Consider the following 17,497-nt stretch of genomic DNA (forward strand, 5'->3'; position numbering starts at 1 on the left):
ATCAATTGTTTATTAAATTAAAGGTATTTTTCTGATTTAGTTTTTATTTAACTAAAATGTTTCACGATGGTAGACAATGCCAAAAGATAATTAAGCCACTGTTTTGTCCTAACTGTTATTAAGCCCGACTCTTCTTGGACTATCGGATTTTTTACCATCATTTGAATCTTTTAAGATTTGCTCTTTTTAACTATATCAATTGAAGTGTTTTTCACTAACATTAACAGTTATACAAAAAATTCAGTTAAACAAGTATAGTTTTTGATAGATTTAACTATAAGAACTATAACTTTGAACTTGATTACAGTCAATCCATACATATTGATTACTACCAAGCAAAGGGAATAATGTAGCAGTAGTATTGTGCTTTGGACTTTATGGTCGAATTTTACATGGAAGATAGCATGATTGGGCGTGGCTTGCAAATAGCCTCCAAGGGCTTGACCCTTGGCATGGTAAGCCCCAAACCCTCACTCATGTCCACCTCCTCTTCACCAATCCTCTCCCACTCAAACGACTGAACCAAGCTTCCCAGCGCCAACCCAACCAACTTGTTCGCGAGGCTGGCCCCAGGACACCGTCGCCTTCCAGTCCCCAAATGGGATCAGCTTATACCCTTCGGACCCCTCACCACTCCACCCTTCAAACCTCTCCGGTTTAAACTTTTCGGGGTCCTCCCATATCTCAGGGTTCCTGTGGATAGCCCATGCATTGATCACGAGCATTGTGTGATGCGGCACGTCGAACCCCCCTACCACACAGTCCTCTGAGTTTTCATGAGGCACTAGAATTGGAAATGAAGGGTACAAACGATACGTTTCGTTGATCACATTTTGCAAGTAGTTCAGGTTTGGCAAGTCTTGCTCTTCCAACAGACGATGATCAGATCCAGTCTTGGTATCTATCTCGGCTCTTAATTTCGCCATTGCACCCGGATGGTTTAGCAATAGTGCCATTGCCCATTCTAGGGTTGTTGATGTTGTGTCTGTCCCAGCTACCAGCAACACCTACAATTAGTATTGATTAGTCGAAATTATAATGCTGTTATTGTGTCTACTGTGCACACCTGTGATGTGACTTGGTCATATGTAACGTGATCATGTTTACTCGAAGTACAAACATGTGCTTATGTGACCATTAGACGAAAGATACATACAAGCAGATGTGCACCTGGTAACACATAATCACTCAACTCTTTGATCAATACATCAAGTACATGTGGAACGCATGACAGAAATTTTGTTTTAACCATATGAAATTGGACGCGACTAATGGTAAGGCCTATAGGGATGCAACTCAGGCTTGAACAATCAATCGAACCCTAACTTACTTTTACAATTCGAGTTCATCAAGTTGGAAAACTATAAACTCAATAGTAGAAGATACGCTCAGTGGCTGATTCAGGATTCGAACCTTGGGAAGTTTCGATGTTAAAATACAAATTTTTTAGGTAGAAACAGAGTGCAAAGCGTTTCAGTATATTCATTGAGCATTTTGTCGAACACTAGGTGAGTTTGTTGTTGTCAACCAAATCAGGTTGCACACATGTCAACAGATATCGACATATGCCAAAACAATCCGATGAGTGATATCAAGAGGATTTGTCGACTGCTGTTGATGTAACCTGTCGAGATATGTCTAACAGACATTTCATCAAACACTTGATAGACACAAAAGAGACTCGTGCCCAAACATTCCAAGGGTCCTAAATTTTTTTTTAGATATATATTTTCTAGAAACCAAATAATTGTAGGACCACCTTGGTCCCAATGTACATGCGTGCCTGGGTACATTACAATAAACTTGAATTCAAATTGACACGACCTAAGTTGCAGCTTACCTAAATACTAGTGAACTATATTTTTGTAGTATTTTCTACTGTTAAAATGAAAAAATTCATTTTTAATTTCGACTGATTAGATAGTGACGGAGCCACATGAAAACTAGGGTAGTCCGGACCCATTCTAAAATTTAAACTTAGATTAATTGTCTACTGATTTTTGCCCAATCTGGAATCTGTACCTTGGAGGTATCTTCAGGTCCTATGGTCGACACCTGATAGAAAACTACCTTTTGGTTTTTTAAACCCCCACCTAAAATAAAGTTTATCATATATAAACCATTCTGATTTCTTTTAAACCATTTTTTTTTTTGTTAGTTCATATAAAACAAGGTATAGACACTCGGGAGGAAGATTCAATAATATGAAAAGAAAAATCTCATAATAATAGTTTGAACTAGTTATAACACGATTGTTAATGTTGTGTAAGATGTCAACACATATTTTATTTATTATGACTTCTCTCAATACTAATTTTTCCATACAAATTTTAAAGCTCCATCACTCTTATTTGATTAAAAAACTTCATGATATTAATTTTTTTTTTTCTAATTTCTTTTATTAGCTCCGCCACTAGAGTGTGATACCAAATTATTAATGAATCATGTCTTTAGCCTAAATTCTCTTTGTGTAACAAAAAAGTTGCAGGATTAAGAAATTTACCAAAATGATTCCCTTGACGATTTCATCGGTATATAATTGGGGATCTGTTTGTTGCAACGCCAAAAAGTTGTCGATCATCAACTTCTTCAATTCTGCGCCGTTCGTTTCAAAACCCGCCGCCAAAATCCCACGGCGCTCCTCAATCAAACTCTGCAAGAAGCCGTCCATCTTTTTCATCAGCCTCACCATCTTCTTCTCCAAACCCGTCGCATCCATCCACTGCAAAACCGGCAAAAAATCTCCCAAATTCGTCGCCGCCGATAGGTGCACGGCCTCCCTCATAACCTCCCGGAAATTCTTTGCCTCCTCATCGTCTGCCACGTCTTCGCCGAAGTACCGCTTCCCCACCACCGTCATCGTCATCACGTTGAATGCAAGCTCCGTAAATTTGGACTTGAGTTCGACCTTTGACTTCTTCATGATCTGGTTCAGTAAGAGACGGACTTCTCCTTGCCGGATGGCTGCAAACGCCGCAAGGCGGGAGGAGGAGAAGAACTCCAGAGTCATGACGCGGCGGAGGTTACGCCAATGGTCGCCGTAGGATGCCGCCGCGACGGTTGTGAAGTTGTAGTGGAAGTGTTTGCCGGCGAGCAGGCTTGGACGGTTGGCGAAGGCAACGTCGTGCTTGGTGTAGCATTCTTCAGCGGCGGAAGGGGAGGAGACTAGGAGGACTGCGCGCGAACCCCATTTGAGGAGGAGGATTTTACCCAACTTTGAAGAAAGGGAGTGGAGGGTTCGGTGGACTGGATGTTTTAGAAGGTGAAGGTGGCCGATGATTGGAAGAGACGGCGGGGATGGGGGCAGACTCGTAAATTTGTGTTTTGGTTTAAATTTGGTGAGGAAGGTGAGGAAGATGATGATGATACCTGTAGTAGTGTACCAGAAGAAGGGTGATTGTTCTTCCATTTTTTTCATTGTTTGATTTTTTTTTTTTTTATGTAAATGTGGAGTTTTATAAATTTCAAGTGTTCTTGGTGGATTTGTTTTTATAATTTTAATTTAACTTTTACTTTATAATTTTAATTTAACTTTTACTGCATAATTTTTATAAATATTTTGGCAATTGGTAAGCAAGAATCGATAAAACAGAGAGTATAATAATGTAGGAATAAAAATTTGGAGTACAAGAGACACGTGGATGAAGTTGACAGAGAGTTTCATGGTGGGGAGTGTAAGATACGAGGATTAAAATTTGGACTCTAAAGATACGAGAAGGAATGTGGTTGCCATAGAAATTTTTAGTTGTGACAGGAACATAAGTGGTACACCACGTGTTTTAATAGAAATGATGAGAAGTTTTATTTATTAAGTTATTAACTTTTTAACACACATATCCCACAATTTGTTTAATGATACGTAGTCTACTACCCCGTGTACCAGTCACATTGAAAAATATCTCGCCGACTAGTTTGTCTTCTTCAATTCTAATTTGGCATGATTCTTCTCCATAGGCGGTGTGTGTTTTTTAACATTTGGATTTTTTTGGTTTGTCCGATTTTCGATTTTCAAATGATTAGGTATAACTTCATTTTTGTATGAAATCGACGTATGTGTGCAGTAGAATATAAAGTAAATAAAACACAATATTTACGAGATTCGGCAAGTGTGCTTAAGTCATCAGGGGCAACAGTAGTACATTTTTTCTTTATCTGAAATAATATGCTTACATAATAACTCTCATTATTTTCTCTCTTCTCTCTAGCTTGGCTCATTGATATTTTTTCATGCATACATCTTCTTTCTTTTCTCTTTTTCTTTCATTTCTTCCGTATGTTTCTTCTCTCTTTCTTCTTCAATATTTTATAGATAAAATGTCTAACAAACACTATCAAACTTTTCAAACCTACCAAAGATTTTGTTTTTGACAATAAAGTAGTCATATTTAATTGCTTAATTATTACAACGGCCATTCACACCTTCATTTAGAATAATTTTTTGATTGAAAAAATAAAAATTTCTCTTACCTTATTTAAAAACCAAAAATCATGGTTGAGACAAATTAGACGGAGAGCCATTGTGGAACATTAAGGCCATCTCCAACCGAAGGGTCCAGAGGGTCAGAGGGCCGAAAATAGCCCAAAAACCATCTCCAACCGAGGGCTAAGTCAAAGGGCTTGTGGGCCCCACTAGACAAAAAAGGGCCAACCGGGCGGTCCATAATTTGAATGCAATGGTAACTAGCTGACGTCAGCTAGCCGTTATTTTTTAATATTTTTTGGGTAAATGACAAAAAACTACCTCAACTATTGGTCTTACGACACTATCATACCTCATATTTTTAAATTGACAATGTCATATATCATCTTACGAATTTGGTCCAATGTCAGACCTCCGTCAGTTTTTCTGTTAATTTCTCTGTTAAGTGCTGACGTGGCTAGAGACGGGGCCCACTCACTAATCCAACTGGATTAAAAATTAATTAAATATATTTTTAATAATTAAATATTAAAAAATTTAAAAAAAAAAATTTTTATATAAAATTGTGGGATTCGCCCTCTCTCTCATCTCTATCGCCTCTCTCTATGGGCACCTACATCACCAAAATCCCAGAGTTTAATTATCTCTTCCTCTCTCTTGACACAAAGTCTGCACCTGAAGGAGATTCCCCCACACCTTTGCTTTGGAGGACGATCTTGTATTTTCACCATCATTTGCTCCATCTCCAAAAACTCGACTGAAACCTTTTCCCTCTCACAGTGAATCTAATACGACGGTCGTATTTGCTAACCTGTGCCGAGGTCACTCTACGAGCACCACGCACCGCCACCTCGCCAATGAGGCTCCAATCTCTTACAGTCCTCGCACTACCTGTTCTTTTTCTCTGCTTTTTCGCTACTGTCCCCACCGAGTCTCCTCCTGAGCCAGAAACTTCACCACCGGGCTCTCTCGAAACTTCTTCAAAACCTCTGGTTCTCCTAAAGCTCCTCCTCAGTTGGGTTCTCATTCTTTTCTAAAATCGGGTCTTCGTTCAGAATCTTCTCCACTTCCGGGGCATGCTTGTAATCCAGGTCGCTCTCGCATTACCAGAAAAACTGCTTTAGCATCTGGGTGTAGTGTTCGAGCTTTTCTGGCTCGGGTTCGAATGGGTTTTTCGTGTGGGGGCCATTGAAAAGGTTAGAGAGGCTAAGGCAGGAGAAATTGGGAGGGGATTGGGAGTCAATGAAAGAGAAGAGGTTGATGGGTGGGAAGAGGTTTATGGAACAGTTTTTTAAGGGGTTGAAGAAAATGAAGGACTTGGGAGAGACAGAGTATGAGAGTGGGGGTTTCTGTTTGAAATTGGGGAATTAGGGTTAGGGTTAGGGTTAGGGTTGAAGATCTTCGAAAGGGAGGGGGTTCTGGAAAAGAAAGAGGGACAAAGGTAGGGGACGAGAAAATGTGGGGGTTGGGGGTGAATGTTGTTAGGGGCTACGGGGGAGAATTGCAGAGGCAAAAAAGGGAGGGGTTTTGGGATTTTGGGGATGCAGGTGCTCCAAAGATAGAGAAGAGAGAAGGTGAGAGAGGGCCTCGTCTTTAGCCACGTCAGCACTTAACAGAGAAATTAACAGAAAAACCGACGGAGGTATGACATTGGACCAAATTCGTAAGATGAGATATGACATTGTCAATTTTAAAAGATAAGGTATGATAGTGTCGAGAGACTAATAGTTGAGGTAGTTTTTTGTAATTTACCCTTTTTTTTTTACAGTTTATTTTATTTTATTTTTTTTACAAACTTTTTAAAAAAATTAAAAATTCTATATTTTTTTCTATAACTTCCTAAGCCATTAAACAACATTAACATTAAGTAACATGAAACAACATTAAACAATATTAAACAACATCAAATAATATTAAACAACATAAAAATTATACAACATAAAAGAAAAACATTTAACAACATGAAACTTAAACAATATTTTTAAAAACATTTAACAACATAAAATTTAAATGCCTACTTCATGCTTCTTTGGGCCCAAAGTTGTTGTAGTTTTTAAAATTTAAATAATAAATTGTGTTTGACCCTATGATCTTTTGACTCTCGGTTGGAGATGATTTTTTGTGACAGAGCTATGTTTGGCCCTATGTCCCTTTAGCCCTTGGTTAGAGATGGTAAGAAATATGGTCATGAATTGTTCATTAAAATATTAATTTATTGGAGGGCCAGAGGGCTACAATGAACCCTCTAGCCCTCCTTCGGTTGGAGATGGCCTAAGGTTCATGGAAACGAAATCAAACCCAAGTAATTCATCACAACTAATTGAGCCCATTAAGTATTTACGTGAATAATGACTAAAAGCGTTGTTTGATTACCAAAAATGTTTTTAAGTGCATCTTAAAATAAAATTTAGAAGAGAAATGCTAAGATGACACTCAAAAGTGAGACTCTATGAACTCTTTGACACCTCATATTTGACACAACGTTTTATAATGTTGGCACATAATTTGAGTTAACTGTGAGGTGACAAAAAGTTCATAGAGAGTCTCATTTTGAGAGAGTCCTCTTAGGATTTCTCATTTTAGAACTGCTTGCACATGAGTGTTCCAAATTAAAAATTCAACGTATTTATACTAAAATCACCCTCTCATAATGACGTATTCGTGTAAGCGTATTTTAGCGAAGCAATCTCAAAAGGGCTCTAAACTTTGTATGAAGTCAAGCCCTTGGAGGCAATTTGCAAACCACGCCAAAATCATGCCATCTTCGTTGTAAAAATCAAAAGTAAATTCCAAACTTTGGTTTCAAGTTTGAATCATTTTGTCCTAAGAAAAATATATTTGCCGATCTTTTAGAATGAAAAAAGGACCGATCAAATTTCATTCCTAGATTTTTAAGGTACCCTTCTATTTTCTAAAGTTTTAATTTGTTATAAACCTTTTTATTATGTTAAAATGTGATTATTTGGGCATATGACAAATTGAGAGTTACTACTGTTACATCTAATCTTCCGTTACATGTGGGATCTACTTTTAGGTTGACATCTAAGCCACACTTGCACTCATTAAATCAAACTATACAATTGGTTGTCGTTTTGGGACATAATGCATCGATTTAGGATAGTCAAAAAATAACGATAAGTTATTTTTGTCCACATGGTGCAAATGTGGTTACGCGTTAGCTCATAAACATGTCATAGACTTGCAACGTCATCATTTTAATAAAGAATTAGACGATTAAACAATTGAAGGTACGAATTGGTACAATATAAAAAATATGAAAAATTGAGATTGTGTGATCTCATTTTGAAAATAATTGCAAAGCCAAAAATTGTAAAACGTAATTAGCCCAAACTATTTAGTAAATGTGAAAACATAAACGGCCACTTCATTCGAACGGCCTAATTCAAACCAAAGACCCTAACCTTAACCAACCAAACCCAGCAACCAATAAAATTGATTCCCATTCTGCCATGCCCAAACCCACCTCCCCTGAGGAATTGAATTCCTCCAAAAGTAGGAAACCGATTCCTCATTTTACCTGGGGCCCACATCACTGTTCATTCCTGTTGGGATGGTAAACGAAGGGTTGATCCGGAATTGGAATCATTCCCACTCAACTCATTCTGATTCCGTGTACGTAAACACGCGCCTAAGGTAATCCATCCTTCTAAGCTTTCAATCTTCGCCTATAACTCTAAAGGGTTTTTATCACAAATGGTCCCTGAGATTGACCAAACTCATCATTTTGGTCCATCACTTTCAAAATCAATCAATGTAGTCCCTGACATTCACTACTGCACATCAATTTGGTCATTCCGTTAAGATTCCGTCAACTATTCTATTAGTTTGTATGTGGGACCCACAAATCCAATGAAATTGTGACACGTGGATTTACACAAAATAAGAATCTTTATCGCAAATGGTCCTTGAAATTGATCAAACTCCTCATTTTGGTCCCTGAGTTTCAAAAATCGATAAATTTGGTCCACGACTTTCAATACCGCAATTCAATTTAATCCTTCTGTTATAGTTTCGTTAGTATTTTTGTCCCACTAATCCAAGCATATGGTGCCACGTGGATTAGCTACAAGAAACTTTTTTTTTTTAAGATTTAAAACTAAATGACACGCCCCAACCCCGATATCCCCAACTATCAGGGTAAGCATGTGCTGGTCGACACCCCAGGGTGACGAAACCATTTTAAACATGCATGCAGATTAAAATATGTGATTGGGAAGAAATCTACTAATGTATGAATGTGTTCAGAGCATACGACTATAAAAAATAATGTGAAAGAATAACCCAAGGAATGGGTCCTACCCTGAAAAGACTTGAAGATCCCTACGCGGACATGCCCTGATGCCAGGATTGTGTGCCTCGATCCTAACTCCTGAGGGGGAGCAAACCAGAAAATGTGAGTGGACCAAAGTTTATAATACTACTAATAATAGGAAAACAATTTTATTTCTAAACTTACTAACCCCCTGTTTTGAAAACCAGTATAATACTACATATAGGTTTTCTCGAAAACTCTACATGCTATGCAAACGTTCATAAAATCAATACATATAAAACGTGCTCAGAAATGAATATCATTGCCTGAAGGTAAATCTGTAAAATACATCGTATTGTACTGTCTAAGGGTATCATAGTCGCCCAAAGGAATTACATGTTCATCACTCGAAGGTGAAGCTCTACGACTCCGGGTTATGCCAAAGAAGATGATATATAACATCACACACCGACACTAGCCCCGGGCTAGTGAAGCTAAGGGGTATATCATCAATATCATCAACTCCTTATTCCCCCAAAAGCAATACATGTTCATCACCCGAAGGTGAAGAGGTGAAATTGTACGACACTAGGTTATGTCGGTGAAGAAACCATGGTCCATCACCCGAAGTTGAAATTGTACGACTTCGAGTTACGTCGGAGCAGAGGTATATACATAAATCTCCTCAACGATGTCCTATGCCCATAGACATCTACATACATGTGTTGTGTGGATGTGCTATATGATAACCCACTAGATACATACCAAAAACATACCTCAAAATCTCATCTCGTAAATCCATATTCATAAATCCGTAATATAAATCATATTCGAAAGCCATAGAATCTTATATACGAAAATCCAAAAATTCATAACTTATATTAAGAAATCCGCAATATAAATCATATTCATAAATTCATAATATTTCAATTCCGTAAATCCATATAATGCATATATGAAAAAACCAATAATTCATAAAGGTTTCGTAAAAGCAATATAAATAAATAAATCTAATTCAAATAAATCGTAATATAGAAATGCGTAAAAACATAATAGAAACCATGCTCGATTCATGAAATATGAAAGGCATGCAAGCCTAGGAGTTTATAAACATATGCAATTTAAGAAGGGGTCCACTCACAAGTTTTCCCATTGCCCAGAAGCCTCTTAAACTAGTGAGGATGGTGTTGCTTCCCATTAATACACCTGGGCCGAAGTCCAATTCGGCCGGGAAACACCTCACATCACCCTCGATCCGCTGGAAACCCAAAAATGGGCAAACCACCATTCGTCCACTCCAGTGTTCCACCGCCCCCAAACTTGTTTGGGGTTTGCTCTTGGGCTCAAGAGGTGCCTAATGGTGGTGATAATTGGAGGAGAACGTTTCAGAATTGGTGGATCACCGGCTAAGGTTTCACAACACTGACATAGGTGTTCTTTGTGGAACCATGACGAAATCTCGTCGATTTTGGCTATAATTGGATGCTAGGATGTCGTGGTGAAGTTTGGTAGTGATGGGAAGTTGAAGAAAGCTGAAAAATCCATCCAAATAGTCGTAGAAAACAAGTTTGGCGATCGAGTCGATGGGTCTAAAACGGGTCAGAGTTTAGGGGTTTGGTTGGCTGCTTCCTCACTTTTTTCCTTTCTCTCATTTCTCTGCTTTTTGATTGGCCGTCCCCCATCCTTTATCTTCTTTCTCTCATTTCTAATTAGTCGTCCCCTTTCTTTCTTTCCTTTTCTTTCCATCTCAACCATCCATGTGGCACCTAGATTGCCGATCCATCAAATCTGGAGCCTTTTAGATTTATGGTCAAATGACCATTTTGCCCTCAACTTCGCTCGCCTATAACTTCTTCGTTATAATTCCAAATTACATTTCGTTTGCGCCCATGCATTCGTAGCTACGAGTACTCTAAGGATACGCCAAGAAAATGAATCTTACGTGACACGACAATGTGGTCAACAAAATTCAACGTTTTTGCCTCGAAGGACATTTTTGTAATTTCACGTCATAAAATTTGTAACATTCAGGGATGAGTCGTTACACTACAAGTAAAATAAGAAACTAACAATCAAAACTAAAAGAAAAAATAGTCATCGTCATTTTCATCAGGGTATGCTAAAAAAGAAAAGGAAGACACTATGACACCACTAAAGTACTTGGCCTCCTGAACTCACTCCTCATTCTCTTTAGTTGGTTATAATCCTATCAAATTTAAATTGAATTTGGATTCAATTGTATCGAATTTAGATTGAATTTTTTTTTTCAATTTAGGGTTGTGAGATGTGAGAAAAATGCCAGCGCGGAATACTCATTCGTTGGTTCACTCTTAAAAAAATAGTTTCTTGTACTTAATCCACATGGAGCCATATGACTGGATTAATGGAACCACATCAGCACACAAACGAAAAATATGGATGAAATTCTAAAGGAATGACTACATTGATGTGCGTAGTGAAAGTCAGGAACCATATTTATTGATTTTTGAAACATATGGAATAAAATGAGGAGTTGGATCAAATCAGGGATTATTTGCGATAAAAACCCTTATTTTGTGTAAATGCACGTATCATCATTTCATTGGATTTGTGGGTTCCACATACAAACTAATTGAATAATTGATGAAATTTTAATGGAAGGATCAAATTGATGTGCGGTAGTGAATGTCAAAGACGACATTGATTTATTTTAAAAGTGAGGGACCAAAATGATGAGTTTAATTAATATCAAGGACCATTTGTGATAAAAACCCAACTCTAAATTCTCTCCCACATTTGAATTCAATTCACCAACAATTTTGAACTGAAAAAAAAAATTTCACCAACAATTTATTTACTCTCTCATTTTCTCTTTATATTTATTTTTGAAATTTAGAGTTAGTATTTGCCTCCACAAATCCTCATCGAAATGTCGGACTCCGAGAGCACCGCCGCAGCAGCGCCTCAAGACCAAATCTCCCAACAGCATCGCCACCACGATGCACCAGCTCACAAAGGGAAGCCCAGCCTCCTCACCTCCTTCAGCATATGGCCGCCGACCCAGCGTACCCGCGACGCCGTCGTCAACCGCCTCATCGAGACCCTCAGTACGCCCTCCCCTCTCTCCAAGCGCTACGGCACCATGGCCGCCGATGAGGCCTCCACCACCGCCCGCCTCATAGAGGCCGACGCCTTCGCTGCCGCCGGCGGCTCCGCGGCGATCGAGGAAGACGGGATTCAGATCCTGCAGGTTTACTCCAAGGAGATCAGCAAGCGCATGCTCGACACCGTCAAGTCCAGGATCGCCGCTGCTGAAAACGGTGCGGCGGAGTCCGAGAATGCAAGCTCTGTGGTGGACTCCACTGCTGCTGCCGCCGGTGAGGATGTTAAGGCGGAAGAGTACTGATCTCTCCATGTGTGTTAGGTCACTTTTAGCTTCGTATTAGGGCTTTCATATCGAGATCTATTTCGTATTAATCATGGATTTCTTGTGATGACTATATACTTAATGACCTCCTCCAAATTTAAATTAGTAGGTAATTTCGCAATCTTCAATTTTCTGGGTTTCTGTTGAGAGTATTGATCTACTGATTCTTGATCTGCTTTATTCGGAGATGTTTGTGCTGAAGGTTATGTACTCAAGTGGGTGCGGGTGCATTTGGAAAAGCACGGGGAATCAGCGTCCTTCTGCAGTGGCTGCCTTGATGTGTGGACTGTTACTCTCAACCCGGAGACATTCGTCAAACCAGTCAAACCAGTTGTAGATAATATTGCATATTTTTATTGTTCTCCGGATTTTGCTGTGTAGGTTGTGGATTTGGTGTCTCTGTTGAAAATTCTCATCTGAGTTGAGATGGTTTAAGGTGGGCAATAACCCAAGAGAAAATATGTTACAAGAATTATCAAAGACGAACAATGCGGTGCAGATCCAACTACTTTCATCCATTCATGACGCTTTTCAATATATCTATGATGATAATATGGTGGAGGCTTATTAATAATGACTTTTGAATTGGCATAGGTTACTTTTCCTGTGTGGTCTACATTGTTGGTTGTTTGGTTATTCTGTTGTCTCTCCACAAGGAGGCCGTACCCGCGAGAGCAGAGTTTATGCATGTGGCTACAATGTGCTCCTCCTCTTGTTGTTCGTCCTCCTAAGATTGGTCATGATTGAAAAATAGAAAAGTTGCACACGTCATGGCAAATAAAGATTTGAGGTTAAGTAAATATCTTTCAAGAATTACCTGAATACAAAATGTAGAGACACATAAGTTATTGAACCGATGATTTGATTAGACTAAAGCCATCATTGGTTCGACAACTTCTGTGTCCTGTGTGTCTCCACATTTTGTATTCAGCCAATATTAGCCTTAAATCTTTGTTTGCCATTTCCATTTCAGTCAGGACCAACTTTAAAAGGACGAACAACGAGAGAAGCACACTATAGCTAAGTTGAAGTCACATCCATAAACTCCACTCTCAGGTGTACAGCCTCCTTCTAAAGAGACAATAGGCTAACCAAACAACAAATAATGTAGACCACACAGAGAAGGTAACCTGTGGTAATTCGAAATTCATTATTAATAGCCACATCATATTATTATGATAGACACATTGTAGAGCGCTATGAATGGATGAAAGTAGTTGGATCTGCACTTGCATTGGTCGTCTTTGATAATTTTTGTACTCCATTTTTTCTTGGGGTTCTTGCCCGACGTATACACCTCGAATGAGGAGTAGAATTTTCCAAGGACGGGTATTGTACAAACGAAGACACCAAATCCACAACCCACACAACGCGATCCGGAGAACAATAATATATGTACAACATCTCAAACCACTTTGACGAATGTCTCTGGGTCGAGAGTAATACTCAAGGACGCTGAGTGTTGGTCTGTTTTTATTTTTGGGTGAACTTTTTGCATTGTACTGTTTTGAGAGTTTAGATTGTCCATATGATGTGATTGCAATGGTATGAGAGTTCATTAGAACCATTCTTCATTGCTTTAAACCTTATTTAAGAAGTAGTCATTACTATTTTCTATGTTTCGTTTATGGAAACAAAGTTCACAATTGTGGAACCAATGTGAGCAAATGTACAGGATATCATTTTTGGAAAGGTTCGATTTTCTTGTCAAATTAAGCTTTGGGTGAAAGTGAGATTGTCTAATGTTGCTCTTGCTCAGAGCTTTCTTGTCCAGTTCTTTTGTTGTTCAAGCATGTTAAACTCAAAAGTAATCTGCATTATCTGTGATAAGCAAATCTAATTGATTTCATTTCATTTTTTTCTCTTTTTGTTGCACCCGTAGTAGATAATCTGGAAGGCAAAGGCGAGTAATGTTTTTGGGTAAATGTTATTTGCTTGATATTTTATAGTTCATAGAAGTTCGAACTTCCTTGAGGTCAACTACGATTTGATTAAGAGTATTATTGGTGTGAAATGGTTGAGTATATATTACACTAGTATCGTGAGTTCCGGGCTCACACCTTGGAAGATTTGTCGTTGTGTTAGGTTGATGTCATGTAACTCTAATTGTGTTGCTGCTACCGCTATGGATGTTTCTCTTGCAGATGCCTTGTTTTAGTGCATGTCTCGTTTGACAATAAGCGATTTTTGCTGCCCTGTCGCTCTCTAGCTTTCTGATGTCCTCTCACTGCAAGTTTCTCCATGGTTTTTTGGGGCCTGTGTACATAATCTAATCTTTGGACTAGCTCCCAATTTGTCTAGGGAATTGATATTTGTTCTAGTTTTTTCAGTTAGCTGAAACCTTGTTTGTCTTGATGACCGCACCCCTTTACTTGTTTGTCTGCGTTTCTTTTCTGGGAGTGCAGCGGTTGGGCATGCTAGATGGTTTATGCGATGCCTCATCAAGCTTTGAAGATGTATGATGAAAATACCAAACAGATGTTCTGTATATTCTACCCTCTTTATTCAGAATTCCGTTAAGCTTTGTATTTTCGTCATCCGTCCCCGGATAACGTGATCGACGACTACATCAGCGTTATGAAACGTTCCCCATGTTGTGTTTAGCAGTGACCTTTCCTAATTCATCCTTCTCTGTTAGAATCTGATGCTTCAAGTAGAAAACTAATGGCTCTTTTGAGGACTCATTTGATAGGGTGTTTATATTTGCCATGAAACTTGGGGTTATTTTTGTGATTACCAGAGTGGGTTGGAAATTGGCATGCTCTGATCAGCAAAGAACATTTGCCTACATTATGTACTTTAGGGCTATAATTGTTGGTATATAATCATGCTTTGTAGCATCAATTTTAAAGAATTTCTTAAGAAATAGATATAAGTTAAGGCAGTTAGTCATGTGTCTAATCAGATTGCCTAGTTGCCTTGCCTCTAATTTTAAATCTCTCTATTGTGTGTATTAAAGTAGATTAGAATATTATTTTAGTAAAAGAATTTCTAAAAAATTATTCACATGACATGGCTATAAACTTTTCAAGTAAAAATTTAAAGGATAATGCTGGGAAGACTAAAGTTGAAGATAAAAATTTCAAATTAAATGATGTGTCACCAATAGGAGTAACCACGTTTATCAACGTTTAAGTAATAAACTAACTATTAACTTTCAAGTCATTTTGTATTTAAAATTTAGTTTCTCTAACATTACTCAAATTTAAAATATAGGGCCTCACCTATTGCTCCAATTATGTCATGGAGCTCGGTTATGCACATAAAGAGGACAATACTTATTGATTACGAAGCTTTCGGCTCCAATATGTGAATAACAAAACTCTTATACTACAAAAGAATATACACTCGACAACGTAACAAAATTCTTGAAGTTAAAAAAAGTAAAGAATATAGGTAAACTCTACTACTATATGTGAATAACGAAACCTTGATACTACAAAAAAAAAAGGAATTGGTTTGTAGTCGTTGGATCAAAATTCAACGGCCCATGTTGTCCTGTCAAGAGGATTCCGAGGCATTGCCTCGGAAAGGATCCAATTCCCAAAAAAACATATGTGAACTAATTTTTGCCACAAAAATTTGGTGGGCCTTAATCTAAATTTATTTATGGTATCAGAGCTAGGTTATATATATGAGTAGCACAATATTATGTGACAACATTCACATAACATAGTCCTGACACCACAATGGAATATGAGAACTAGACCCACAACGGGTACCCAATGGTTGGAGAAGTCATGTCTTTAAATTCATACGCAAAACTGTCATTGTGCGATGTGGGACAAATAAAACTAGTTGACACCAACACAACACACTCGGAGCTTCTACATTTTTATGCCATCTATCTGGTTATGATTTAAAATACTTGTATTTTGTTCCAAGTTGCCCAATAGTATATACTCCAAGGAGAAGTAGAAGTAGCTCAATCCAAAAAAAGTTTGAAAAAATGGCCAAATTACAATCCTATATGTTACACTTTATCTAAATAAGAATTGAGAGACGGTCAATTTGACTTTCAACCGAAACCGTAATGCTTATAAAAAAAAAAATCTTATTCATTACGACAATTTATTACTTGCAAGATTTTCAAGTTTTAATTAAATTAAAATAATCAAATACTTTTAAGTTATTATATAACTCAATTTATTTTATATGCTTGACTAATTGGTCAAATATATCAGTCCTGGGTGAATCCGCAAGAGAATGTTGTCAAACTATTTTTTAGGTGGGTTGGACTTGGAATAGTTAGGCATTTGATTATTTTTAAGGTGGGTTGGACTTGGACTTTTGTAGGATGAGACGTTGCTAAGTAAGCAGGCCGCTGTCTAAACTAGTGGATGAATTTGTGTGCGTTGCTAATTGGGTCGTTGATTTCAGCAGTTTTTCTTCCTTAATACAGTAGTTTAAAAAATCAACGATTAAATTTTGTATATAAGGATCTAATAGATCCCTACAACGGTTAAACTTTACATAAAACCCATATTGTACAACTAGAGATCTAATGAATCTCTACAATGATACGTACTAATGTAGCCGATTTAGAGGTCTACTTATTCAACTAAAGATTAAAATGAAATTAAAACTGAGCGTCAAAGATGGAACGCTTGTCATTATCTCGTAGGTAGGTAGTGGGTGGTGTTATATTGATATATTATTTACACACCATATTTGATTCTTTCTTTATAGTGCTTTTTGAGTTTAGGCTAGCTTTTTGAGATAATCAGCTTTGGTGATTCCAAAACATTTTTAAACGTTCAATGTGGTTTTTTATTTTATATTAAGACCAATTCAAAGCAATATCTGTACCGAAATACATTCCACAAACCAAACGATGCCAAAGAGTAGGAAACGAAAAGGATCTCCATTTCCCGCTCTTACATTAATCAATGTGAAATTTGAGTGTGATTGCCACATTGCATGATGATATATTTTTGTCAATTCATGTTATAAAATATGAGTTAGTAACATTCTGCGACGATATGATTTTTTTGTCCATTAATATTATAACAAATTGATTAATAATACAACGTGATTATGTGATACAAAGTTCCTAATAAAAAAATTTCAACTTTTAACTAAGAAAAAAGAAAGAATTGAAGTCCAACTTATTCATGGAAGGAAAATAGAAACCGAGCAAGGTTTTGATTATTTGGTATACTCTTCAGCTGCATGGAATAAACACAATGGAAACACCAATGTAAGGTGCCATCAGAAAGTAAAAACCGGAATTAACGAAATCCAGTTACTAATATTTCAAACTTATTAATTAACTAACAACAAACCATATTCTGTTTTACAGATTGCGTAATTCTGCCATTGTATGATGAACTAAGACTGAAAAATTACCAGTGTTTATGAGAAAATCCTGGGCGGATTATAAACAAGATCCAAAAAG

The 17,497-nt window shown here is 37.6% G+C and overlaps 1 protein-coding gene and 1 pseudogene across 1 annotated transcript; one reads left to right on the forward strand and one right to left on the reverse strand.

Moving 5' to 3' along the window:
* Positions 1–258: 258 nt before the first annotated feature.
* Positions 259–3,619, reverse strand: LOC126631212 (cytochrome P450 81Q32-like; annotated as a pseudogene).
* A 7,911-nt stretch (positions 3,620–11,530) lies between these two features.
* On the forward strand, positions 11,531–12,227 carry LOC126633545 (MFP1 attachment factor 1-like). Its single transcript, XM_050304193.1, has one exon. The coding sequence runs from the start codon at positions 11,602–11,604 to the stop codon at positions 12,076–12,078; it is 477 nt and encodes a 158-aa protein (XP_050160150.1). The 5' UTR covers positions 11,531–11,601; the 3' UTR covers positions 12,079–12,227.
* Positions 12,228–17,497: the final 5,270 nt, after the last annotated feature.

Source organism: Malus sylvestris, chromosome 8, assembly GCF_916048215.2.
Source record: "Malus sylvestris chromosome 8, drMalSylv7.2, whole genome shotgun sequence".
NCBI lineage: Eukaryota > Viridiplantae > Streptophyta > Magnoliopsida > Rosales > Rosaceae > Malus > Malus sylvestris.

Coding starts and splice junctions, on each gene's coding strand:
- LOC126633545 (XM_050304193.1), top strand. CDS start 11,602: ATGTCGGACTCCGAGAGCACCGCCGCAGCAGCGCCTCAAGACCAAATC.